Source organism: Canis lupus, chromosome 32 (genome assembly GCF_003254725.2).
Source record: "Canis lupus dingo isolate Sandy chromosome 32, ASM325472v2, whole genome shotgun sequence".
NCBI classification, from domain to species: Eukaryota; Metazoa; Chordata; class Mammalia; order Carnivora; family Canidae; genus Canis; species Canis lupus.
Genome location: NC_064274.1, coordinates 11,349,326 through 11,376,981, shown reverse-complemented (window position 1 = coordinate 11,376,981; position 27,656 = coordinate 11,349,326). Strand labels below are relative to the sequence as shown.

Genomic DNA, 27,656 nt, shown 5'->3' with positions numbered 1-27,656 from the left:
TCTTCTGTGTGTGTGTTGGTAATCTTACCAGGTCTGGGTATCAGAATTATACTTGTTTCATAAAGATCATTTGAGAATTTTTCTTCTGTGCTAAAATTTAAATGTTATTGGGCATATCTGGTCTTTGAAATTTTGATAGAAATCCCCTGTAAAATCATTTGGATCTGGTTTTTATAGTTAGTTCCTTGATAACCTTTTCTCTTTCCTCTATGGAAATCTGTCTACTTATGCTTTCCACATATAGCAAGGTTAATTTTGATAAGTTGTGTTCTCTTAGAAAATAATCCAACTTATCTAGAATTTCCATTTTATTTGTATTTAGTTGTGTAAAGTAGTCTTTTCCAATATTTAAAAACTTACTAGTTTCATTGGTTATCTCCTTGCTTGCATCATTTGTTTTTTCTATGTTTCTTCCTTTAGTAAGTTAGAGTTAATGGTTTATCTATTTTGTTGTTTTTACAAAAAACCAGCATTTTGATTAGTTTCTACTATTTTTTTGTTCACTATCTCATTACTTTTGCTTTTAAATTTATTATTTTCTTCCTTCTGGTTTCTTTTGCTTAACTTTGTTGTTCCTTTCTTTTTTTTTTTTTTAAGATTTTATTTATTTATTCATGAAAGACACACAGAGAGAGACACAGGCAGAGGGAGAAGCAAGCTCCATGCAAGGAGCCCGATGTGGGACTAGATCCAGGGTCTCCAGGATCACACCTCAGGCTGCAGGCGGCGCTAACCCGCTGCACCACCAGGGCTGCCCTCCTTTCATTTTTTAATATGTTTGTTGCTGCAAAAATTTAAGGCTGTGGCTTTAGTGTGATCACTGATTTAACCATATTCTGTTAATTTTGTGTTTTCATTATGATTTGTCTTTAGAAATTCTGCTCCTTAATTTTTCTCCCTTTGTCCTAAAAGTTTTTTGATAGAGAATTTTAAGATTTCCAAATGGAATTTCTAGTTTTAGAAAGAGCAGAGGAGCAAGACATGGAAGTAAAGATACTTGTTCCACTTCAGGCTTTCAGAACTTCTAGTTTTAAATGAAATTTAAAAATCTCGGTTATTACCTGGAACTGCATTTAAAAATTTATTACAATACAAGGGGACTGTTTATTATCTATGAGTGATCAAAATAGCTATGGAAAAAAAAATCACTATGGAACCTATAGGTTTTCATCCAAGGGCAAGAAAGCAATAAATTTACTGAGCAAATTAATGGTGAGTGATGAGAAACAATAAAATTGATTTGTGATTGCAGCTAGGCTTTCATTAGCTTTTATATCAGCTTTGTGAGAATTAGAAAAAAGGTGTTCCACTGGGTGAAAGAGTCCTGCATACTTGGAGGATTTCTGGCTGAGTATCAACTTAAACTTGAATTAAGGAATTCTAAAGTTCCTTAATTAGGAACTTTAGCTCAGCCAGAACCGATATGGTTGATCCAGCAGACCCTGTATTGCTCTCTTCTAAGTTTAGCAGGTTCATTAAAGTAGTTACACTTATTAACTGCTGGGCAACTGTGGGAACTCAAATAAGAAAAGCAGCTGATTGCTCTCACCACAAAAAAGAAATGATGCTTATGTGATAGGATCGAGAAGGTGACAATATAGAGGTGTTAAACTAATGCTATGGTGATCATTTTGCAGCATATGAATGTATCAGATCATCATGTGGTATGCCTTAAACTCACACAATGTTATATGTCATTTATATCTCAATAAAGCTCCAGAAAAAAAACAAAAGCAGCCAATACCACCAAACTCATTATGTTTGAGATATAAGATTTATTCACACACACACAAAAATAATCACAACCAAATATACACTAATTTAAAAAAACAAGATTATAGTGACATAAAGTTAATTTTATGTTTTCTTTTATAAGTGTGTAAAAGTATTCTATGCTTCTACATAAATTTCTATTCATAAAAGAATAGCAAATATTAAAATGCAGTGATAGCTTGCATTTCTTATATGGAAAGAACACAGACCAAACCCTGAAGCTTTTAGTTTACAATGGTGTTACCATTAAGCCACACACTAAACTAATGATCAAAAATAGTATCTATTTCCAGATCCATATACATATACATTCACCAACTAAGCTGAGAAATAAGCATTTTGTATTCTCTCCATCCTGCTATAATTTTTGTTTGTTTGTTTTGCTAAAAGCAGAGTAATAAATTGCATTTTCTCCTGTTAATTGATCTCAGAAGATGCACTATCTAATTCATGAGAAACGTGAAATTTCAGGTGTTTATCTTCTTCCTCACTCTTGGAGTCTACAATTAACTCCTTCTCATGGCTTTGACTTAATTGGCTGACAAGTTCACTGCTGACTTCAGAATTTTCCTGGCTACCAATCTCATGGGAATGCATATTGCTCTCATCACTTGCTCTCAGCTTATACTCTTGGGAGTGCTTGCGGTCCTTGGTTTCCATACTGTGGTCATCAAGCTGACTTGTTTCCTGACTGTCTTTTGCATGGCTGTCCCTGTCAGAGGTGCCTCTCACTGTCCGGGAAAGAAGGACGGCATTGAAGTCATCTTCCATACTCGCACTTTTCACAAGTGATGTGAAGTCCTCCTCTGTAGAATCAGGATACTGAATGACGGAACAAATGAAAGAAGAATTAAACGAATAGCCAGGGATGGGAACATTGTAATTCTGCTTTCTAACTTTTAGCCAATTTATACTGGAAATGGTCTAAATTTGACTGAACCAAAAAACAGGACAAGCACATTACTTTATATTTTACCAGGGTTTTCACATATTCATCTCCTTTAGTTTAATAGGTATATCAGTTATGCATATGATAAAGACTATAAGTAGATCTCATTATCTCTGTTTTAAATAAAGAGAAAGAGAATTGAAAGTTAAAAAGTAAATGAATAGTAAATGTCAAGTCTATGTGTCAAATCCAGATCCTTAGACCATAGATGCAGTGTAATTTGCAACTCTACAATTCATTGTAAATATTTAACTTCAAAACATGACTGTTATATTGTGAAAATAATTGCTGTTTTCCAAAGTTTTTTCTTTCATCTAAAAAAATAAATAGAATAAATGCTTTACAGCCAGGATTTGGAAAAAGAGCATTATGGCTGAGAGATGAAATTAGAGAAAAATTGCATGGACTTAAAATAGCCAAGTTGAAAAAAGTTTTTGTGTTCAGTAGTCATAAATTAGGAGTTGCCTAGGTGGCTCAATTGGTTGAGCACTGGACTCTTGATTTTGACTCAAGTCATGAGCTCAGGGGTGTAAGATTGAGCCCTGCACTGGGCTCTGTGCTCAACGTGGAGTCTGCATGTCCCTCTTCCTCCCCCTCTAGCACTCCCCTACCAACTTTTCTCTCTAAAATAAATAAATAAATAAGTAAATAAATAAATAAATAAATAAAATATTAAAAAATAGTCATAAACAAATAATATCTACTGAATGAATGAATGTGAATATGCACACTCTGGTTTCCTAGAATTGGACTCTAATCATAAACATCTGATGTATCTGTTTACCTGGACTTCGTATTTGTGGGACTTCTTAGATTTGGACCTCAGTCCATAAGCCACACTATCACCTCGGCCATCATATGAGCCTCTTGTGGGGACAGCTGGAGTGAATAATTGGGTTGCTGGAATGTCAGTGGGAAAATCAGTGACCAGTTCATCGGATTCATCAGACTCGTTGGAGTCGTCATCTAAGTCATTCGAGTCAACGGAGTCCTGGCTATCCACATCGTCTCCATCATCTTCATCTACATCGTCATGGCTTTCATTGGACTTACTTGAGAAGGTCTAAAAATCATGGCCAGAAAAATTGGGGTAAGGGTTTTTATTTTCTCTTAGTCTTTACAGTACATTAGTCTTTCAGACTAATTTGGTTTTAGAATCTTTGCATTCACAGCAATGTATTCAGTGGCTTCTAGGAGCAAAGCAATTTCCTTTTTAATACCAAGATAAATGGAATCATAATTTGAGGTATTTTTCTTGCTTCTCCATAAATAATTATTTTCAAGCCATATATGGGAGTATAATATTTCTATCAATAACATTCCATTTCCTTGTTCATATTAGACATTATTCAATTTACCAATTCAGTGATGAAATAAATAGATACATAATTGTGAGATTACTTTTGAGTTGAAATGAAAATTCTCAGAAGATTGGAGCATCCATATATTAATGCATGCATCAAAACTTAAGACTACCCCCTTATTGGTATGGAGAAGCAAAAGGTGAATCCGTTATGCTTGTGTTTAAGCTGCAACTCAAATCTGTCCCCCAAATTAACCACTTACTGTCTATTAAACTTCTGACTAGCAATATATTGGGTTATTTTTTTTAATATATTGGGTTATTTATCTAACTTTCCTAATTAGAATTCTTAGCATATTCAAAAGATCTTAAGGAAAACAAATTTAACTAACCTCTTTGTTTAGCAAATATAACAATAGTCCAAGAAAAAGAATAGTTATTACATAAACCATAATGTTAGGAACAAAGATGCTCCTAGAGACAAAATCTTGGCTTTCGTAGGCATTATTAGATGTTTATCAGATATTAGATGAGACATTTACAAAATATCTTAAATAAAATGTTAAGAGGCTTAGTATTTCAAATAACAGACATTAGTAAACATTTCCTGCCACACTAAGCTTATCTGAAGAAACCTGGTATTTCTGACATTTAGTAAATACATGTTCTCTTTATGAGCAAGTTTTAGACTGGCAATTTACTGCAAAATCTACCAATAGAATATTATCAGAATTGAGCCCAGGCAATATCATTAGGAGAAAGAGTGGCTTCTTTCATCTCTCCAAGGCATGGTTGGCTTCTGATTCAAGATGAGAACTTACTTTTTGTTTGAAGTCATCAGTTTCCTCAGTCAGCACAGCATTCTGAAGAAGAAGAGATACATATAAGTTTACATAAAACATGTCTCATATTTTATTTTTTATTTTTTAATTTATTTATGATAGTCACACACAGAGAGAGAGAGAGAGGCAGAGACATAGGCAGAGGGAGAAGCAGGCTCCATGCACCGGGAGCCCGATGTGGGATTCGATCCTGGGTCTCCAGGATCGCGCCCTGGGCCAAAGGCAGGCGCCAAACCGCTGCGCCACCCAGGGATCCCCATGTCTCATATTTTAATTTAAAAGCTAGCCTTTTCTATCCAAAACAGGTCTTATTTTTCAGCCTCATAAATGAGTGGCTTAAAGTGTGAAAAAAGCCAACATAACCAGATCAATTGCTGTCCTAAGCTCACATTTACCAACAGGCAGGAAGGATCCATTTAACTGGCCTCAATGGCCTGCATGATGGCTACTTTTTGTTGTTCTCTAATTGTGAGAAATTTAATTCTTAAAATCAGTTAAAATTAAAAATACCTGTAGTGCTAGGAAAGTCTGCTTCTGAGATGGGTCAGGCTTTAGCCATGTAGCTACAGCACCTGGGTATTTGTTGTAAAGCTACAAAAAATGTTGCATATTTGTCATTATTAAAAAAAGAAACATAAGGATCTCTAAATGATAAGCTGAAAAAGCAACTATACTTCACTGATCTTGATGGATAGGCATAATATGCCTGTATACGGTCAACCAGAGCCTTAGATACCTCTTTTATCATTTATTTTTTTCTTGCAGATTCATTTAATATACTTACTTGGCACTTAAGCCAGGCATCCTTTCAAAGTAATTTACAAATATTTATTCATTTAATCCTCTTAACCTCTTGTGAGATAAGTATCATTATTATTCCCATTTTACAGATCAGAAGAAACTCAGCTACAATGAAGTTAAGTGGTAGTAAGTGGCAGAGCCAGGGTTCAAATCCAAGGAACCTGGCTCTCTGTACCAATTCATTCTGTCCATACTGAGTATTGTGCATTCCTATTTTATGCTTGCTAGCTGAAATTTCCCCTCGAATAAAACATATCTAAAGCAGAGATCCCCTTAGTTAGTGGTGATCTTCATTGTTTCCATTCTATGGAATAAGGGGAAACTCTAAAGCTTTGCTGTCTGATCCTGTACCCATCAGCCATATAACATGTGGTTATTTAATTTAATTAAAATTAAATTTAAAAAATCAGTTCCTTAGTTGTACTAGCTACATTTTGAGTGTTCAATAGCCACAGTGGCTAGCAGCTCTGAGTGGACAGTGCAGAAATATAACATTAATATCACTGCACTGAAGTTCTATTGCTCCAAGATGCCAGAGACATGAATGGAATGGTCTTTCCTTTAGCCAAATCATTATTGGGAAAATGATTATTCTAGTGCAGAGGAATGGAAATTGCCCTGAATAAGTGTCATCTGATGGGCTGTATCACCCAGAGCCAATCCCTTCACATTCCTGTCATTTGAGAATGAGAGCCCTGGCGGTTCCACAGGGTCCCTTTCACAGCCAGCCACCGAGAGGGGGAGGAGCAGAGAGGCAACCAGTCAGTAGTACTTGGGGTTTCCCCAGGGCTGGCTCCAACCAGAACAGCTTTATATTGGGCTTCTCTGAAAGCTTTTGCTGAAAGAAGGGGTTCCTTGCCTAAAAAAAGATGTGAAGCTACTTGTCTGGATGAGTTCCAAGTTTCTCTCCTTTTGTTTTCTTTAAAAAAATATAAAGATTATATGTAAATATGTCATAATTTATATATATTAAATATATATATATTTCCACTGCTACTTGTAGTATGGTCTCAGAGAGAAGGCACTTATAAGTTAAATTTATGATTTAAAACAAGGTAATATGAAGACAATATAGATGAACAAAACAGATTAAAACCCCCTAATAGTCATAATACAGATAACCAATTCATCTTCAGAGGTATCTCTTTGTAACTTTCCCATATTTCTTACTAGCTCTAGATTTCTAGGATTCTGGAAGGTTGATCTCTTCACTTCTCTCCTAAATATAATTTAATAATTTATACTGTCATAGCTTTATGGGCCATATTTATTCTATGTAAAAGGCATCAATTCTTGCCTCAGATAGTGTGACCTCTATTTTTTTTGGAAATGTTAATTTTTCTGGCTTATCAATGTGCTTCCGTATTTGTTTTCTCAAATCAATTAGAAGACAGACATGCCTATACACACCTACTTGCACACCTAGACACTTGCAGCAAAACATCTCCTAATGTCTTCATTAAGCAATCTACTTTCAGTGACCCCAGAGAACACTACACAGGCCTTTATTCTGTTCATCTGGGATTGAACTCTGTGTATCTTTTAGCCTAAGCTCCTCAGGACAATGCCCATTTGTTGTTTGGCTGGCACAATTTTACCTATTTTGGAGGAGCATGTACATCTATGGTGCTGGTCAAAGAGTTATAATAAAGGGTTTTATTTGGTCTTATGCTTGGTTAGAAAATTGTTATCTAAAGTCAGCTGACAAGCATAATAGATCCAAACAGCATAAAAACCTTTCTTTTTTAATGGGTTTCTTAGCAAATATCTTAGTAGATATTATGAATATTGTGGCCATACAAACTATCCAGTATGTGAGACAAATTTTAAACTTAAAAAAGCGGAGGATCCCTGGGTGGCTCAGTGGTTTAGTGCCTGCCTTTGGCCCAGGGTGTGATCTTGGAGACCCGGGATCGAGTCCCATGTCAGGCTCCCTGCATGGAGCCTGTTTCTCCCTCTGCCTGTGTCTCTGCCTCTCTCTCTCTCTGTGCCTCTCATGAATAAATAAATAAAATATTAAAAAAAATAAACTTAAAAAAGCATGGATGGAATTTTCTATGTCTAGTACAGTATGTTGACTCATGGAAAGAAAAATTCACTTGACTTCCTAGAATTCATTTTATATAAATGACAATGGCCTAGAGCATTATTTTATTATATAAAAGAACTAGTTTGGTGTTAAGAGCATATATTTACTAAAAACTACACAGATCTTCCTCAATTTCCAATGGGGTTATGTCCTAATAAACCCATTGCAAGTTGAAAATATGGTGGGTCAAAAATGCATTTAGTACACCTAACCTACTGGGCATCATAGCACAGCTTAGCCTACCTTAAACATGCTCAGAATGTATACATTAGTTTGCGTTGGGCAAAAGCATCTAACACAAAGCCTATTTTATAACAAATCATCGAATATCTCATTTAATTTATTGAATACTGTACTGAAAGTGAAAAATGGAATGGTTGTATGCATACAGAATAGTTGGAAGCATATTGGTGTTTACTCTTGTGATCCCGTGGCTTGGCTGGATGCTGCAACTCACTGTCACTGCCCAGTATTACAAGAGAATATTGTACCATACATCACCAGGCCCGGAAAAGTTCAAAATTCAAAATTTGAAGTATGATTTCTACTAGCATATGGCTTTCCTACCATCGTAAAGTTGAAAAACTGTAAATGGAAGCACTATAAGTTGGGGACCATCTGTAAGTGTACTTAGCAGGCCTAGATTGAAAGCAGCAGTCAGTAAATACTTATCAATCAACAGCAAGACTATGAAGATAAGTAAAATGGCAACAAATATGTTTGTAGTACCTCTTGTACAGCTGCATATAATTTAATTACATGATAAACCGAAAAGATGCTTACCTGCTTTTCCTCAGAGCTCCCAGAATCAGCGTGCTTAATCTTTGAAATAGAAAAAATGAACAAAGAACAATGTGAATGTGTTCCTAGCACAGGGGAGCACACAATTCATTTATTTTGAGAAATTTCCTTTAAGATGCAGCTGTACTCACCGGAATGGCGTAGGCAATGCCTAAGAGGCAAAAGCAAATCACTGCAATCCTCATGGTGAGTTTTCCTGCAAAATATTTTATAAGGAATATTCGGTTTCTTTGTAGGGTAAAACAGTCATACTTCTTTATGCTACCACATCACAAAATCATTACTAATAAAATATATTTTCTGTAGAATACTTTCTGCCTTTTGGAGAAAACTCTTGTTTCAAACACTATGCTCTTTTGAGTTAATATTTGTAATGCCACCTCTTTATCTCTCACTATTAGGCAAGGGAGAGCGGAATCTCCCAAGTCTATATTCAACTTTAAAATTTAGAATTCCAGGAATTATATCATTACTCCCTGATAGCTCCAGCTATCTCAACCTAAAAACAGATCATTAGTAATTTAACTAAAATAATAAGCTAGTGTTGGAATCTTTATTTCTCAGAGAAGAAAAACACAAAGGGGAAGAAAGAAAATAGAACTATAGAAAGAAACTTGCTTTCTCCATCTTTCCAGCGTGCATTTTAAGTGTGATTTATAACTGAAATTATTAAGAAGGTACCACTTAGATAAAATGAGGCTGTCTCAAAACTCAGTTATTTAAGAAAGGCATTCTAGAAATTTGAAACAGAAACCAAAACATAGAAAATAGTCAACAGCTTTTCTATTCATGATAATAAGTCTAAATAGTGTCATACAGTTATTTTGGTGAAAAATCTAACAGCTAAATACAGAAGTAAATTATTCAGAAGGTTTTTCTTTTCTCTTGAAAATAGGTTGGATACATTAAATCATTAAAACATAGCATTATTATTAGCTTACATTACCACTAAAGATTTTTATCCCTTTAAATGCTTCCACAGCCATCTACCCATTTAAATTAATGTATATAGTTATTTGAAAGGGGCATAGAATTTTTCATTTTTTTTCCTTCTGATTGGAAGAAATAATTTCAGTTCTTTTGAGGACTCAAAAGTATTTTTGAGTCCTATAAATGACTGGCTTTTAAAATAACCAGTTACCTTTCCTCCAGGAAATCTGTAACGTATCCCCATGCTCATTTAAAAGCCTAGAACAATTCAAGTCTGCTTAACAGCTTTACAGTTCAATTCCTTTCCTCACGACTTGCCCTTGCCCCTGAAATGAAGCTGAATACACGGGATAGTGAACTGCGGGCTTACCTTGCTCTGTGGCTGGCTGAGAAGAGAGCCCAGTCTTGGACGATGCTGCACTTCTCTCCTTCTCTTGCTGCTGACAACCAGGACCTCCCAGAATTTAAATGCTGCTCCAGACATTCTCCACCAACACAGGGAGGCGGAGAAATGTGTCATGAGGTTTTTTTGCCACTGCCCAACCCACTTGCTCCCACACTTCCCCTTCTGGTTTTTGTGGTTAAAAAACAAAGAAGCAAACACACAAACTATAGTTAAAACATTACTTGTGTACGATATCATTAACTAGCTTTTTCATTTATGGGGTTGGCATTTAGCATGGTGGAAGGGCATCTAGGGGTCCTACAAAAAAGTGGGGAGGAATGACTAGTTCTTTGAAACAGTCTATAATTTCTGAGCTAGAAGAAAAAAATATTAATATTAAATTAGTCTTAAATAAAATGGAATAGACTTTTGTTTCTTTCAGGTTAAATAGCAGATTAAGGTCATATATGCAACCAAATTTGCCTCACAGATATACTTGTTTAACAGGTGCGAGGCTATCTCTCCTTCAGGTGTATGAAGAGTTCAGAGAGGCCCCCTCCATCCTTCACTACTCAAGCTTGGTATTGTGATTTCAAGTATATAGCAGCTTGTCATTTAGACAAATGACATTACTAACACTAAATTCCATGTTCATGCCCATGTTCAAGTTGGATTTACGATGACCCTTCAAGGACATGAATTTTTGTTGTGCTGTTTGAATTGTTTGGAGGTGGTGAATCAGATAATTTGCTATACAAAATAGAAGAATGGTAATTTACTGTATATACTGCAGAAGTAAAGTAGTTTCTGACTGGGAGCAGTGTTACTGCTTGAGAAGGCTGCTTCTGGGGCCAGAGTGTGGCTTTGAGTCCTACACTGCCACCATTAGCTGTTTGACCTTGGGCAAGTCACTTAGCCTACCTATATTTGTTTCCTCATCTGTCAAATACACACGCTATTATCTAGCTCATGAGGATTGTGAGAAGTTTGAATGAATTAGTATGTGCAAAACTAACACTTGGCACATATTATATGCATATTTGAAGCACTGTGTGTGTTAACTATTCCTGAAAGTTTTGGAGAAGCAAGTAGTCATCATTTGTAATATCTTTAAGTGGAATAGGTTATTAGAATGAGGTTAGATGTATGATCTTTAAACTGTGTACATCAATAAGGTAGTTTTCATATCACTATAGGAATAGATTGCTCTATGAATCATTTTTTTTCCAGTTTTTCTCCCACGATATATAAAGGTTTTACTTAATAAATAAAATAAAATTAAAAACATTTTTCCATATTAAAAAAAACTTTACTGGGTATTTAAAAGGTATTTAAATAAAAAAATTACAGGTGACTTTGAATATCAGAACAGAAATTAGAGGTAGCATAGCTCTGATTCCATTTTAAATATTTAATATTGTTTTGAGATTACTTAATTTTCATCTACTTTTCTCAGTTGTGAGAAATGAGGGTTGCAACTATTCATTTACCTCACACTTCCATTGTAAGAATTGTGTGCGAAGTGAGATTAAAGATAAATGGTCCTATTTATTATTAGTTCTGTCTAATGTGTCAGCTACTATTTACTGATTGCTGTTCTTAATAAAAATATGAATTACATAATTTCTTGCAATCTTATTAGTATAACTATATTCCAGTTTTGTGGACATTTGGTGGTGGGGTGAGTTTATCTATTTTGGATGCATTCCAAATGAATTGATATTATTGATTTGTGGGCTCTAATCGCACATTTTACAATCCAGGTGCCAGCTAACTTGATGAAACATAAAGCATCAGGTTATAAAGTTTCAGAACATATTTCTTAGTTCTGCTTTTAAAAATTGTTTTTTCCCTTTAAACGTATTACCCACATAAATTTGTCATGTTGTCAATTTAGTAGGGGGAAGTTCACAAATTCTAAAAACAACAAGATTTCCACAGGACTCACTACGGTTTACTCTGTGCCCACAGGAATGATTTAATACAAACTTAGAGTGTTATAGGAATAGATTTTGCTGGAGCCTAGCCATGTCCAGATGAACCAGATGACCTACCACAGGACTCTTCCGGTTCTAGCTCCAAAGTGCCACACGATGGCAGCGTTTCTGAAAGGGATTTCAGACCACAAATCTGGTTTTGTTTTCTCCTTCCGGCAGGATAGGACATTTCGCATATTTAATGACAGAACTGTAAAACAGCTGTGGGGCCTTCCATTTCTCGGAAAGCCAGGTGAGAAAATAGCTCCCAATAATGCTACACAGAACATTCCTGTTCTGCTCTGTCATTGCTTTCAGCAGTCCCAGGTAGACATGCTGTCTCCTTCCCCACTTCCCACACTTGCTCAAAAGGTTACTGATTCCGAGATCTCACTCAGAGAAAAGACTTGTGAATTCACAGGTAAAGAATGTGTCTGGGATGCTTCAGAGATGAAAAGATAGTGATTTGTTAGGGAGGCAGTTCTGGAAAGGATGAAATGGATAGTATGTCATTCTGACTTTTGAAGAGATTCATTCTTCTTGCCTTTTTTTTGTTTTTTTAAGATTTTATTTATTTATTCATGAGAGACACAGAGGGAGAGAGAGAGGCAGAGACACAGGCAGAGGGAGAAGCAGGCTCCATGCAGGGAGCCCAACGCAGGACTCGATTCCGGGACTCCAGGGTCATGCCCTGGGCTGAAGGCAGGTGTTCAACCACTGAGGCACCCAGGGATCCCCTTTTTTCTTCTTGCTTTTTGTTATCAGATATGCTGCTTATTTTTCCCAAAAAAGATTTTTTAACTGTCAGAATTAATGTGTTAAATGATTTAGGTCAGTCTTGATCTTGTTTAGGCTAATGCTTGGTTTTTAGAATCAAAATGCCAAATTGACCAAATTCTTTGCAAATCTCGTATGTGGAAAGAAAAAAGTTTAATTGTTAAACTGGAATGTGAAGAGTGATTTATGATTATAAAATATAGACACTGGGGCAGCCCAGGTGGCTCAGCAGTTTAGTGCCCCCTTCAGCCCAGGGCGTGATCCTGGAGACCTCGGATTGAGTCCCATGTCGGGCTCCCTGCATGGAGCCTGCTTCTCCCTCTGTGTCTCTGCCCCTCTCCCTCTCTGTGTCTCTCGTGAATAAATATATACAATCTTTAAAAAATATATATAGACACTGTAAGAGGACATATGGGAACATATAAAGAACATTGTATTTTTTTCTTAAACGACATGAAAATGCTCATATAATGGAAAAATTTAAGTGTCCAAATGTCACTGTTTTGTGGAGTTTTTTTAATACTGACTTCCAGTTTATTTGGATATTTCTATCTTCTTAGTAAGATATAATCAACTATTTAAATTTTTTCAGCTCTGCAAATAATTATTTTTCTCTCTGAATCAACGTTCAAATAAAAATCTGATATCTTTGTAGCATCACTAATCTGCCATAGTGAAGTTAGGAACTGTAGCTAAACAGAAGCCTACTACAATACTCATTTAGCCTAAGGAAGAGGGGCATTACTTATTAAAGGAAAGGAGACAAGGGTGGGAAATAAGAGGGTACTATTTTTAAGGACAGACATGAAATTGGGACATTTCAGAAATTGTGAAAACAAACACCATAAAACTTTTATCCTATTGCTCAATAACTTAAATAATGAAATTCAGCTCCTGAAAAAATGATCTTACTACTGGCAAACATTAGTTTCACTTAAGACAACAGAAAAAAATTCATTTTAGACACATAGAATTGTTATAGAGTAAGTAAATATTCAATAAATTGTTAGTGATTAACCACTCAACTCTCCATCCTTAAGAAATTCTGAGCACATAGTTTGTGCTTATCAGTTCAGTGTACTAGGCTCGAATTCATAGTGTATCATATATTGATACCTAATATCTGCTGGTACTCAAGAACTGCATAGTGTTTTTCTATTAAAGTATTATTACCAACTCTGAGGGCATTCCAATACTCTTTAAGTGATAGATTCTTTAAAGTGGACTTAAATTATTAATTTTTTTTTCTGAAGAGGACACCATTCTTACCTTCATGGAGCCTCAGGGAGACTTTTATTCATGAAAATCAACTAAGAAATTTGGAACTGTGTAGCCAAGGAGAATAAGAGGGTCCAGTTATGTATTAAATTCAGTGGGACTATGGACAGGGAAAAGCATATGGCAGAGACCCTGTGTCTACACTGGAGTAGGGTGGGTATTTGGAGATTGGGCTCAAACAGGAAGTCTTTCTTTCCGTTCAACATAGTGGAAATCACAGCAGCATAGAAGCCTGTACCTGCAGCAACATGGTGAACAATACAGAAGCTTGTCATCAGACAAGACCCAAAGGCAGCAGGGGTGGGGTGGGGGGTGAGGCATCTGTACAAAGCTGCAGAAATGTACAAATAGAAAGTCTAGAAGTGCAGGCCTGTGTTAGTACAGAAAAGGCATTGTGTCACAATAAACAACCAGTGATCAGCATTCTGCAGAATGTATTCAAGGGGAGAAAAGCATTCTTCAAAACTGGTTTATGAGAATTCTTATTTAAAATCTGATGTTTGAGTAATTTTTCGTAGAAAATCCATTATAGGGTGAATATGAAAAAATGACCATTTTAATATAGTACAGAAGATGAAAATCTGAAGAAAGATGACAAAAACTGGACAACAGAAGAAGCAACTGAATCAGTTACTTTTCTAGCCATACTTGGCTAAGATGTTCTTGCTTTATTCTTCTTGCCAGTTCCTATTAAGGAAGAACTACCTTAATGTCTTTATTTCATGACATAACATTTATGTTTTTAAAAATATAATTTAAAATAATTAGTAATTATTTTACTTTAATAATTTAATGTTTGAATTTTTTAATAAAATGAAAGTCCATGATATGCTCATCTCTTCGTGTATGTGTGAACAAATATTAATGCAGTGAATGAAAAAAATGAACTCTATTGCAAAATGTATAGAATTCTTATGTAAGTTGAGTCATTCTTGATTATTTTCTGATGCTTTTTAAAGTACCAAATTGAATATCTCCTCTAGGTCCTAGTAGAAGTCACTATCAGGCAGAATGGATTAGAATATTAGGCAAGATTCCTGTGTTCAAAGAGGGCTGGCCAGCTGAATGCTATTTTTTACAGAATGTGAGGTCCTCTGAGGTCTGGCATTCTCCTGTCTCTACGGCCATATCTTTCACTGACTCCCTGTTTTATACTGTTCATGCAACAGCACACAGAGCCAACTGGAGCTCCCCAGAGTGCCTAGAATATCCCTCCAGTCCCATCCACACCTGCCTGTGAAACATTTTCATGTGAAATATTTTCTTTCCAGACTTAATTCACATTAAGCATCAAGACATCCTCTATAAAGCTTTTTTTTTTTTTTTACCTAAACAGAAGTAGCCACTTCCTCTTTTGTATCCCTAATGCACCCTGCCCATAATCTAGCACACCTATGATACTTTATAGCTGTTACATGCTTGTCTCCTTACACTAACAAGTCAATTCTTCCAGGAGGGACTTGGTCTTAATCATGGATCCACCATTTCCTGTTAGCAGCTTAGTAAATGTTTGAGGAACAACTGAGTTAGGGGCATACCTTTAATAGTACTTAATTCCATGGAAGCTGCATATCACATTCGCGTTTAGCATCCGCTCCAGGGAGCAAGAACAACTAACTGCTGGGTTCTCAGAGTAATTTGAACAGTATCTGCAGTTTGGCTTTGCACAGTTTCAGTTACCCACCAACAACTGCATCTGAAAGCAGATAATCCTTTTTTTGATGAGTAGTCAGAAGGTCAATAGTAGCCTAACTTTATGTTATAATGCTACGTCATTCCCCTCACTTCATCACACAGGCATTTTATCATCTCACATCATCACAAGAAGGGTGAGTACAGTACAAGATACTTGGAGAAACCAATTCACGTAGCTCTCATATCAGTATTTGTTATAATTGTTCTATTTTATTGTTATTGTCATTACTTTCCTATAGTGCCTAATTTCTAAATTAAACCATGTCATAGGTCTGTAAATATAGGAATAAAATAGCATGTCTGTAGGGTTCAGTACTATCTGCAGTTTGAGGCATCCACTGGGGGTCTTGGAATGTATTCCTTCAGATAAAGGAAGGACTGTATACACATTTTAAAAATGCCATTGCAGAATCTGAAGAGCCAGGATCTTTCCCCCTTATCTATAGGGTTCTGGCAAGCCCTTTGGCTTGTCTGGGTCTCATGTTTCTTAATAGAGTTAATCTGGATTATTTTTAAGGGCAACTTTGGCTCTAAAATTCTGTGATTTTAAAATCCATGAGGAGTAAAATTCTGACATTGCAACAGGAAGGGCAAACGAGTTGTAGAAATAGAGTTGGCTTTGAGATTATAAGAGAAGTTCAGATTAAAAGCCAGAAAGAGAAGATTTTGACACAAAGATTCTCTAATAGACTGGCAGTCAGGTGAGAATTGAAGAGTCTTTGAGACTCTTTAATGTAGTAATGATAGTTTAATGTAAACTATCATGTGTTTTTTTGCTATATTTTAAATCATAGATAAATAATTATTATATTAGTGAAAATATAATTTTTTTAAAGAGGCCAACCACTTTCAACATATAACTCTAATGAGTCAATCTTTAGGGTTCTAAGAGTTTTTTATCCTTACCTCCCCGAATATGAGTTTTCTAGGGGTGTTTTCTTAACGTGGGTCACATGAATTTCTTTTAGATTCTGTTATACCAAGAGTGGGAGATTGAAGAGAAAGTGACTGAAGAGGTTGGCTTGTTTCTTTCCCAGAAAATGTTGCCTGTGGTTTTAGGGGGCAATTTTGTTGCCAAAAAGATGGAGAATATCAAACTTCTCCATAATCTGGAGATGTTTTTAGATTTTTCTTTCCCACACTCACATCCTCTTCATTTCCAAGCATCTGTAGATGTGACTGGTGTAGACAACCTATTAATTTCACTTTGTATGAGATGAAATAATTCAAGAGTTATCGAAAATCAAAGTTTGTCCTCTTTTTACCCATTCATGTGTAACAAATTTCTACTGCTTGATTTTTCCCTAAGAAACAAGTCCTCATAATCATTATATCCTCAGTATTTACCTTTTCTATGGTAAGAAAGAGTGAGCCCAGAACTTCTGCCTTTGCTGTTAAGAGATATTCATAATAATAATAATAATAATAATAACGGTAATAATGTTTTCATGGAAAACATATAAATTCTAGATTTTATTTTTTTTAAATTTTTATTTATTTATGATAGTCACACAGAGAGAGAGAGAGAGGCAGAGACACAGGCAGAGGGAGAAGCAGGCTCCATGCACCGGGAGCCCGACGTGGGACTCGATCCCAGGTCTCCAGGATCAGCCCTGGGCCAAAGGCAGGCGCTAAACCGCTGCACCACCCAGGGATCCCTAAATTCTAGATTTTAAAATATATATTATGTCTAATATTCCTAACAAGTATATGAATGCAGTATTAGGATCTCAATTTTTCAGGTAATTCAATGGAAGCCATTTACTGTGCAGTCACTTCTATATACATGATTTCATTCACTCCTTGCAAAAGCCTTTGAGTGTATATTTACATGGTCAGTAGAGGCCCAGAGAAGGGAGTGACTAGCTCCACCGGCCTAGGTTGGAAAATTTTTTTTCTTTTTTCTTTTTTAAGATTTTATTTATTTATTCATGAGAGACACAGAGAGACAGAGAGGCAGAGACACAGGCAGAGGCAGAAGCAGGCTCCATGCAGGAAGCCTGATATGGGACTCGATCCTGGAACTCCCAGGATCACGCCCTGGGCCACAGCAGACGCTCAACTGCTGAGCCACCCGGCATCCCTGGTTGGAAAAAGTTTCTAAAGGATGCTAGGACACAGTACAGAGGAGGAACTGATTTTTAGAGATTAACTTCTAAGATGTGAATCAAAAGAATAAGCATCTAACTTCAACCAAACTTGGTTGAAAACAGACAAGCATACAATAAAAGCTATAAGTTACAATGATATTGGTGAGAAATTTTGCTGAGAGTGAATAGTTTTGTTTCTCATAGGCTCAAATCTAATAAAATGCAGAGCTTTATATATCCACATGCCACCCAGCTAATGTCATGCTATGATTTTGAGCCACACAGTCAGAGAGTGTTAATACTTCTCTGCTAATCTCATGCTGCTAAGAATCACCAATTCAAAATACACGGATTAGTGATTGTGGGTTAATATAATTAGCTTCATGCTTAAGACATACAATGACGTAAGATATTAGTTGTCTTGATTAGCTAAACTTTGAGTGAATTGCTTGTCATATTGTAACAGTCACCATATACCTAGACAAAGGAACAATTCAAAGGCACAATTTCATAGCCTTATGTCTTGCTACATTTGGATTCATTATAGCACCTACCAAAATAATTGTGATGGGCATTGCTTGCTGCCCACCAAAAATTCATCTTCTAGAGTAGTTCCTAGGAAGTGGCTGCCCAACTGAGACTTTACTTTCCAGCTTCCACTGCATCTGGGCATGGCCATATGACCAGTTCTTGTCAACAGAATATAAACAAATGATGTGTTTTACTTCCAGGCTATAGTGCCTAGGAGGTTCGTTGTACCTCCTCCGTAGTCTTCCTTCTCACCTGTTGGCTGAATGAAGAGGACCGTGGAACATTTTTGGAGGACAAAGACCCACAGAGGAGATAGCTTGAGCTGTCTGCTGTCTAGGAGCCCTGGTATTGAATATTATTTGAACCAGAGATGTCCTCTATGGCTTCAAGTTCCTGATAGCTCTTACAGTTATAGGAGGTGTTACCTTAATTAATGCAACCCCTTACATTACACTACATGTTCAATCTGTAATTTTTGAATGTTATCAATTAGGCTCCAGATTCTAAACTCAGGAGATTGGATTTACATCATGGTGCCATAACTTTATATATATAATTTCTGTATTATAGCTTCTACCTATATAGAGAATTTTGTATTCATTTTTGCTTCCCCATTCCTGAAACCCTAAATTAGTCCATGTGGAATTACTAATATGTTAAAATTGGAGTTGATTGTTTTATACAATATGTGACTCATTTAGCTCCCAAAGGAGATGGTGTATCAGCTCATTTAATTCTGAAATGAGATATTTTAAGTAATTAGGAAAGTAGTTTTCTCTTGGTCCTGTTTTTGTTTTTCCTTACTTTTACCAGAAGAGAATTGGCTTTGGTTTTTGTGGACAGTGTCTAATGCTGGAAATCAGGGAGGCTGACTTTGTCTCAGCTATACATCAAACTCCACTAAATATTGTTAAATTAGCTTGCTTCTGAGAAGAGAGAGGCTAAGCTATCTCCCAATAAGTCATAAACTCATCTTACAACTTCTCATTATTCACACAGCATCATTTACTTTATCTCTTAATTAGGCCACTTGTTATTTGGAGCACCTTTTGCTTTTCACCAGGGGCCAGATGGGGCAAGGTAGAGATGAAGTTAAAATCGACCTACCTAGTTAATATTTGAAAACTTAGAGTCAGGTACTTCTTTTTTCTGAAAGGAATGTATTTATAGATTAATTTTAGTCTTAGGTGACTTTTGCTAGATCAAATATTGAGGATGATAAATTCTAAGGCACTTGAAGAATTTTAAAGCACTCTACCATAGTTTCTAATATGGAGATAACTATAATTAGAGGGAAGGTGGATTATATTACAAACTGTTTATGGTAGGGAGCTGAGTTTTGACCCTGTCCCGTATATTTCACTGGTATTCCCCAACTGTGGTGGTCTTTTGGTCTCCCATAGCTTGGCTGGAGGGTTAGCCAGAGTTCTTAGTGAAGTAAAGAGGTCACGTAGGACATATCAGCAAAGCTGGTACACCCACTCGTCTGGGTTGGGGAGGAAGTGGAGGCTGGGGTCAGGCAAGGGGCCTTTTTCTGCTTTTAGACAGTGGCAAAGCATCTCAGACTAGGGTTTCACTTTATTTTTGTTTATGTGGAGTTGGTTCAGACACAAGTAAAATTGCGGTGTCTTAACCTCTAGTAAGTTTTCAAACATACGTCTTGCTTCATCAAGGTTGGTCTCTTAAGAATGCAGCTGGTATCTCAGAGTTGGTGGTATTCTAAATTTAGGATAAAACTGACACACTTTCACTTAAATCTCACAGTCTGACTTTTGGGGCTGTCAGTTAATGAACAATATTTTCTTTTAAAGAAGAAGGATAAAACCCTATATACAGGAAGTTAATTTTCCTAAAACACATTTTAGTTTTATGGTAATTGTATAAAATTGGGCAACTGATTTATTTCTTGTGGTTCTATCTTCTATCCCAAGTTTTATCCATGTGGGCCAGAAGAGAAGAACCAGGAAATAAAATCAGTTAAACTCTTGTCCCATCGTGCCAGGTATGTGTGAACACATGGCTAGCTGTGTGTAGATCCTTTTTCTCACACAAAGGATTTGACTTTTTTTTTTTTTAAATAAAAACCCGTGAAACATAAAGCAAAGGCTTATAATAAGTAGTTAAGAGATTTGGGGAAGAATGCTAAGAAATCAATACAATTTATAAGTGTTGAAATAAATTTTGTATAAAATATAAAATGCCCAGTTCTATACATTGGCTTATAAATATTAATTTAGTTGCTTTGAAACAACATAATTTGGTATCAGATGCTTAAAAACACTGATTTCAGTCAATATGGTTAAAATATAGATTGTATGTATCTGTTGGGCTATTAAGGATGACATTTCCCATTTTGGTACTGTTGTTCTAGTTCTAGAATCTCCCAAGAAACTGGAGGAGAGATGCTAAGAGGATAGGCATGGAGAAAAAAGGGGTGTTCTTGCCTGGGTTTTATTTTAGCTCTATGGCAACTCAGGTTCTAGATGGGCTAAGACTGGAGGTCAGAGCAGAAATTTTGGTTCAGATAAAAACCAATGTCTTCAAAAGTAGTCAAATCAGTGTATTCAGATAACAGCACTGGAATTGGCATTATGAGCTAGGGGATTTCTTCTTGGCATCTGGGTCTTTTAATCTGGTGCCAAACTGCTGTCTTGATTATCCTTTGTTTTCATTTCCTAGATAAGGGGTCAGTAAGCCCTTGGACCAAAACCACCCAAATCTTATTTTTGTAAGTAAAGTCTTATTGGAACATGGCCTTGCCCATTTATTTATATAGGGCTGCAACACTAAAGTTGAATTGTTGGGTCAGAAACCATATAGCCTGCAAAGCCTAGAATATTTACTATTTGGCCCATTTACAGAAAAGGGCCCACACCTGTTCCAGATGAAAGATCTTTCATCTTTTAGTCTATTCTTTAACTCAAGCCTATGAGTCAGACTCTCACCCTAGTTCCCACCCTATCATTTCTGGCTACATCAAGTCATTTTTGTGGTGTGATGAACAGTGTTCCATGAATGGTATCAGATGAACGGACCTGGCTTTGAACCACACAATACAATGCTTTCTGTTTTGTTTTCATTCATCCTGATAATGCTCTATTTTATGGTCAGCTTAGGACACTGAATCAATGATTTTAAGGATAAGTGGTTAATGACTCAGTGATCTCTTTCTGGTTATAAGCAATAACTCAGGTGCAGTTTTGTAAATGTCCTCGGAATTTCTGCCAGATATAAATATCCTTTTTTACATGGGTTCATCTGACATTTATCTGTCACTTTTTCTGCTGTTGCCATTTGGTCCCATGTGAGAAAATTCTGTAATTATTCCTATTGTTCTTACTTTCCTCAAAGGTTTTAGTTTCATTTGTAAATCTGGGAATTTTAGTATGAATAATGACATCAATACTTTTATTTATTATCCTTTAAGCATTTAAAGTGCTCTAAGATTGATGATCTTAATTGATGCCTGTAACAGTGTTTGCCTCCGGGAAAGAGTTCTTATTGGCTGGAGATAAGGACGGGAAGTAGACTTAAATTTAATGGCTTTTAAATTTTGCATCATCTATGCATTCATTATCCATTACTGTATAGCAGAATTATCAAAAACTTAGCAGCCTAAAACAACACACATTTATTGACTTGAAGTTTCTGTGAGTCAGGGATCCAGGCATGGTTAGCTGGGTCCTCTGCATCAGAGTCTTCAAACATCTGTAAGCCAAGGCTGGAGTCTCCTATAAAGGCTTGATTGGGGAAGAATCTGCTTCCAACCTACATGGTTGTTGGCAGGATTCAGTTCCTTGAGGACTGTTGGGCTGAGAGCCTCAGTTCCTATTTGTTTGTTGGCTGGGGGCCTCCCCAGTTCTTCTCCAACATGGCAGCTAGCTTCATCAAAGTCAGGAAGCTTAAAAGGCAATAAAAATCTGCTAGCAAAATGGAAGTCATATTTTATGCACCCTAATGATGAAAGTGACATTACATCGCTTTATCCTATTCTGTTTGTTAGAACAAGTCTTTAGGCCATCCCACAGTTAAAGGGAAGGTATTACACAGGGCATGAATTTCAGGAGTTGGGGATCATAGAAGTTACATTTTAGAGTCTGCTGGTCACAACATGTGGTATTGCATATTTAGTAAAATTAAAAAAATAAAAGTATTTGTAGACATCCAAGACTAAATGAAAATGAAAACCTCAGTGTAATAGGTGAATAGTGATTCATTTTTTAAAATAAAAAATAGTGTGTGCATATATACATATATATATGTGTATATGAATGCATACAAAATGATAGGAATGATACAAATCAAATGGTGTCTTTATCCATTCAGACTGGTGTGATAGCATACCATAGACTGGATGAATGATTTATGAGTAATAAATATTTATTTAAAGTTTTATTTAAACTCCGTTAACATACAGTGAAATATTAGTTTCAGGTATATAATTTAGTGATTCAACACTTATATATAATACCCGGTGCTCATCACAGCAGGCACACTCCCTGAATAGCAAATATTTATTTTTCACAGTGATGGATGCTGGGAAATCCAAGATCAAGGCATTGGCAAATTTGATGTCTGGTAAGAGCCCACTTCCTATTTCACAGCCATTTTCTTGCTATGTCCTCACATGGTGACAGGGGTGAGGGAGCTCTCTGGGGTGTCTTTAATAAAGAGACCCACTCATGAGGGCCCTTATGACTTTAAGCACTTTCCCAAAGGCTGTAAATCCTAATGTCATAAGTTTGAGGATTAGGTTTCAACACATGAATTTCGAAGGATACAAACATTCAAACTGTAGCAGTTAGCAATGATTATTTCTATGGAGAAATGAGAAGAAATGGATATAAAGGAACTTTTATAGCTTAATCTAGCTCTGTTTTTTTCTCAACATGATAGGAAAGTAATTAGAATCATTTTATAAAGTTGTAGTGGCTTTCCACTACAGGAGTGGAAAACTGGCTTTTCAATGCTATATGGTAACTTAATTGCAGGATCAGGATTCAAAATAGTTCTGAACATCAAAGATTTTTTAAAAATTTATTTATTGGATGGTTTGTTTATTTCAAAACCAATTATTTTTTCTCAGAAAAATTGTTTAAAAATTTAAAAACTACTGTAAGAATTATGGGTATTAATTTCTTTGGTGATGCCTGGCTAACTTCATTGAGTGGCTATCTCTACTAAATATTTCTGGTAATTCAGCCACTTTTAAATCATGATAAAAGAAATTTATATTTAATCCTTTGGTGGGGGTGCCAGATTTAGCAAATGAAAATATAAGATGCCCAATTTAATTTGAATTTCAAATACACAATGTTTAAGTATGTCTCAAATATGCACATACTTTATACCTACAATATTTGGACATACACTACAAAATTTCTGTTTATCTGAAACTCACATTTAACTAGATGTCCTGTAGTCTATCTAAAACTCTTTCATATGGTTAATGAAAAAAGTAGTGTAGGTTCTTGAGCAGAAGGATTACAAAGGAAAATAGAATTTTAAAAGGATCACTTCCTGCTTCATTAGTGTCTACCAGACCCCAAGACCATTATTCTTCTCTTTATGACCCAGGGACTAATCCATTCAACAAACATTTATGCACCCCTGCTATGTATGAGGCACTGCACCTGCTACTGGAGACACATAATCAAACAAGTTTCCATTCTTGCCTTCAAGAAACTCAAAGCCTTTCTTCGCTGGTTCTTATTACAGGATTTTTTGGGGAAGGATTACTAAAGGTAAGAATATACCAAATCTGATAAAAAACAGATCAGTATGTTGTGAATGTCTCTTAACTCTCAAAATTTTGTATATTTTGGACAGTGTTAACATCCTTACAGCTTTTAAAATTATAAGCTATAATGGATGCTTATGAGAAGAATATTTTTGAAAATTGAGAAACTAAAAAAATAGTTTTGAAGGGTTTTGTTTGCTTTGAGTCCTCATCATTGTTTCTATTCTTCTGAAATAGTCACTGAAAAATCTCTGTAGAAGTATAAAGAAGTAATATGATTTTGCAGAATGTGATTTACCAATATAAGATTGCTAAATTTCACTTTATGACTATATTCCAGGAAAATAGAAAAACAAAATTCAATAAGGAAATAATCTGCAACTAAATTTTAATAAATGTCCCAGAGATAGAGCTTTGTGTCAAGTCCTTTGTACATTGATTTAGTAGATTTTTTTCTGTTTAAAACACAATATTCCTTGAAGTTTATCCCGGTGATGTAACATAGTTGGATGACTGATCAATTAGTGACTGCATGAGTTCTAAATTTCCATATTTTTAGATTGAGTAACAGCCCTCTGGTGGGGAAAGGATGACTGTGTAGCCACAGAAAAGTGGAAGAAAATTGTAGTGTGCCATCCAAGACCTGATTGCTGTCAGAGCCAGTCCTCACATTCTCCATGCTTGGCTGTTGATCAGAGGGAATGACACTGAAGGCTGCATTGCCATGCCCTCGGAGCCTTCTCACCTTTAGTCAATGGATGGCTGTGACAGGAGAGAGGCAGGCAGGGAGAAGAGGGAAACCGGGGTTTCCCCCCACCCCTTTCTGTGTCCAGCAGCATCTGTGACAGTACCTGTACCTTCCTTGGGACCCCTGAATTCACCTGGTGCCCCCAGGCCCTGTGCTCTGCCATTCTCTTTCCTTCCTCTGATTTAAGGAGGACAGTAGTGGCTACCTGATGCTGTCACCTTATGGAGCCTATTTGTTTCTCAAGCCCTCCATCTTCCGTGGTACTGATTCCCTGAGCTAAATTCTTTGTTATATGTACTTGAAGGGGTTGGTCTCTAGTTTTCCAGTCAGATTTTGGGAACATGGGAGTGTTTAGGAGACTATTCAGATAACAAGGATCCGTATTTCTCACTCCTGGACATCATCTTCAGGGAGTTTCAAATAAACAAGTGAACAGCTGTTCCTTTACCACTAGTGCTTTCTGTGTTTCAAGGATCAGAGACTGCTCAGGGTCTTCCGGGGCAGAGGATTCCTGAGAATTTTTAGGTAGTAGAGCATGAATCTGTGGTTTGCCTCAAGCCAAGTTTTTCTTTATTTTGTGAACATATATAATTTCTTTTTTTTAATAGTGAGGAGTTGGTATCATTTCTAGATCAATAATTTTTAAAGTGAATATGTAAGGGAAAAGGAGAATAAAGGAAGGCCAAATTAAATGGGGGAAAAGAGGAAATTTTGAGGTAAGGGAAAACAGGAAGATGATATGGAATCAGATAACATAACTATTTTCTTTGAAAAGGGCAATAATTTTGATTAAAAAGAGTCTAAAAAAATCTATTTTCTCAGAAATGTTTCTCTGAACGCTGAAGTTCATTAACACATTGCAGATGCTTGTGTGAAATAATAAACCATACGATCATATCATAAATGAATGTTTATGATACACATTGTGAATAGTGGTAATCACAGCCTCTTAGTGAACTTTGTTTGGCAGCAAAGGAAAGGACAATATTTCATAGTGAAAGCAGCGTGCTTGACAAATGGACAGCAGTAGCACAAACCTGCTGGAGGGGTGGAGGCGATCACATGTCCTTGGTTTATTATATAGATGTAAAATGCCTTACTCCAGAATACTTACTCATAATCTGGTGAACTAAGGGCCTTGTTAGCTGATTGTTAAAAAAGGTCAAACTGTGAAGTAGGATTTGTGTAAATCATAAATCTCACTGTTTTCTGGAATCAAATACAAAGTAGACAAGTCCTTTCTTAAATGTTCCAAGGCATTACTGCTATGCAGCGTAGTATCATCTTTCAGACCAAGGGCTCTGCAGTCAGGCTGCCTCAGTGCAAATGCTGCTTTGCTCATTTCCTAACTGAGGCATCTTGAGCTAGTTAATTAACCTCTCTGGGCCTCTTTTGTAAAATACGGACAGAAAGAGCACCTCCTACATAGTGTTGTGAGGACTCAACATATTCGTAAAACTTAAACTTAAATCAGTATCTGGAACTTAGTAAGGCCTCAATAAAGGTTAAATATTGTTATTGCCAGAGATGATACCTGTGATTTTAGAGCTTGTAGATTCAAAGTATGGGCAACACATTTTAGATAAATGCATAAAGTCATATACCATATTAAGCGTAAGCAATCCTGTTGGTTCGTAACTCGTTCCACCTTACAGGAAGACAAAAAAATCCCCACGGTGACAGCAGGGAGATGTGGCAAACAGGAAGCAACAGTAAAACATTTAACAGTGAGATTCATTTCTTCAGGCACATTCTACACATACATGTTGAAGAGACATGTGACCATATGATACGGTAGCAATAAAGCAGAATAGTTGAGATTGGGAAATCTGCAGCAGAATAAAGTCACTGCATTTAGATAGACAATATATCAAGAAATAGTAGGTGTGAAACTGCTATCATTCAGCTTATGTACCCTTTGTTTCCTGACGGTTTTTAGCTTCCTGAAGTCAAATGACATTTTTTGACAGATGGAAATTTATGAGCTGCTTAGGGAAATAAGCACATATCTTAAGGGGCAGCATCACCTTTTCCATAAATGTAAAAAAAAACTTTAAAACATAGTTTAGGTAGAAAACAACTGATAGAAACTTTCTTTCTCTCCCACTCTCTCCTAATTCCCTTTCTCTCTCTCTTTCTTTTTTTTCTCTCTCTCTTCCTTCTGACAGATAGTGGTTCCCATCTTCATATTAACAAATATCAACCCAGCAATGAAGATTGCCAGCTACATTTTTGAGTGAACATCCATTTTGTCACTATCACTGTTGGGTCACCAGTTTTGTAGCAGACTCTGACCAAGTCCTGCTATAATGACTTTGATGGTTGATAGGGTCCGTGAAGGATTTTCAGTACGAGAACTCTGGAAACAAAAGATTGAAATAGCACTATTTATAAGTGCAACTGGGTTTAGGAAAGTGTAAATAAATCATGCATATACTTTTAGGGAACTTAGGATAATACTCTTATCCTCCAGAACAAAGTTAACCCTTGTTGGCTCAAATAAGTTGGTGTTCTATCTCACCCAATTTATTTGGCAGGAACAAGTTTACGTGATAGTGTGGGGATGGCCGTACAATTCTTGTAGGAAATGATAGGAGTATATCAGTGTGATTTTGAGTTCATAAACATTGAGCACAGTGAATCCATTGACCTACCTGTGGTAGTTTATGCCAAGTATATGCTGTGTTTTTGACACCAATCCCTCCTCTTTAGAATTTTGAAACATCTATGGTTTTTGAATAGTTTAATGCCCTCACCAACTCAAGTGTGCCATGGTAGCACAGAACATGTATTAAAGATGACCTTAGAGCAACATTTACAGAACTAGAAATAAGAGCACATGGTTGTGAGTAAGAGAATGGTCACTGTGTGCCTAGTCCTGAAGGAAGATGAGTGGGAAGCTCCAAAGCCCAGTTTACTGCCTTTCTCCTGGTTTTATTTGTATATTC

The 27,656-nt window shown here is 36.2% G+C and overlaps 1 protein-coding gene and 1 long non-coding RNA gene across 3 annotated transcripts in view; one reads left to right on the top strand and one right to left on the bottom strand.

Annotated features, from left to right (window-relative positions):
* Nucleotides 1-1,755: 1,755 nt before the first annotated feature.
* SPP1 (secreted phosphoprotein 1) lies at nt 1,756-10,013 on the bottom strand. Of its 2 annotated transcripts, XM_025425281.3 has the most exons (7): nt 9,859-10,013; nt 8,690-8,754; nt 8,541-8,579; nt 5,378-5,458; nt 4,847-4,888; nt 3,507-3,785; nt 1,756-2,595 (listed from the first exon to the last, which is right to left on the bottom strand). In XM_025425281.3, exons 2-7 carry the CDS (start codon nt 8,741-8,743, stop codon nt 2,191-2,193), a joined length of 900 nt encoding a protein of 299 aa, XP_025281066.3. In that variant the 5' UTR covers nt 8,744-8,754; nt 9,859-10,013; the 3' UTR covers nt 1,756-2,190. The 2 variants fall into 2 exon arrangements, with proteins under 2 accessions (XP_025281066.3, XP_025281071.3); XM_025425286.3 differs by lacking the exon at nt 5,378-5,458 and having other exon boundaries at nt 9,859-10,012.
* The window catches only part of LOC118353077 (uncharacterized), a 69,176-nt gene continuing 45,200 nt past the window's right edge, over nt 3,681-27,656 (top strand). Inside the window, exons 1-3 of the long non-coding RNA XR_007407709.1 lie at nt 3,681-3,812; nt 22,748-22,798; nt 23,798-23,964. This is a non-coding gene — a long non-coding RNA (uncharacterized LOC118353077). The remainder of the gene's footprint in view (nt 3,813-22,747; nt 22,799-23,797; nt 23,965-27,656) is intronic.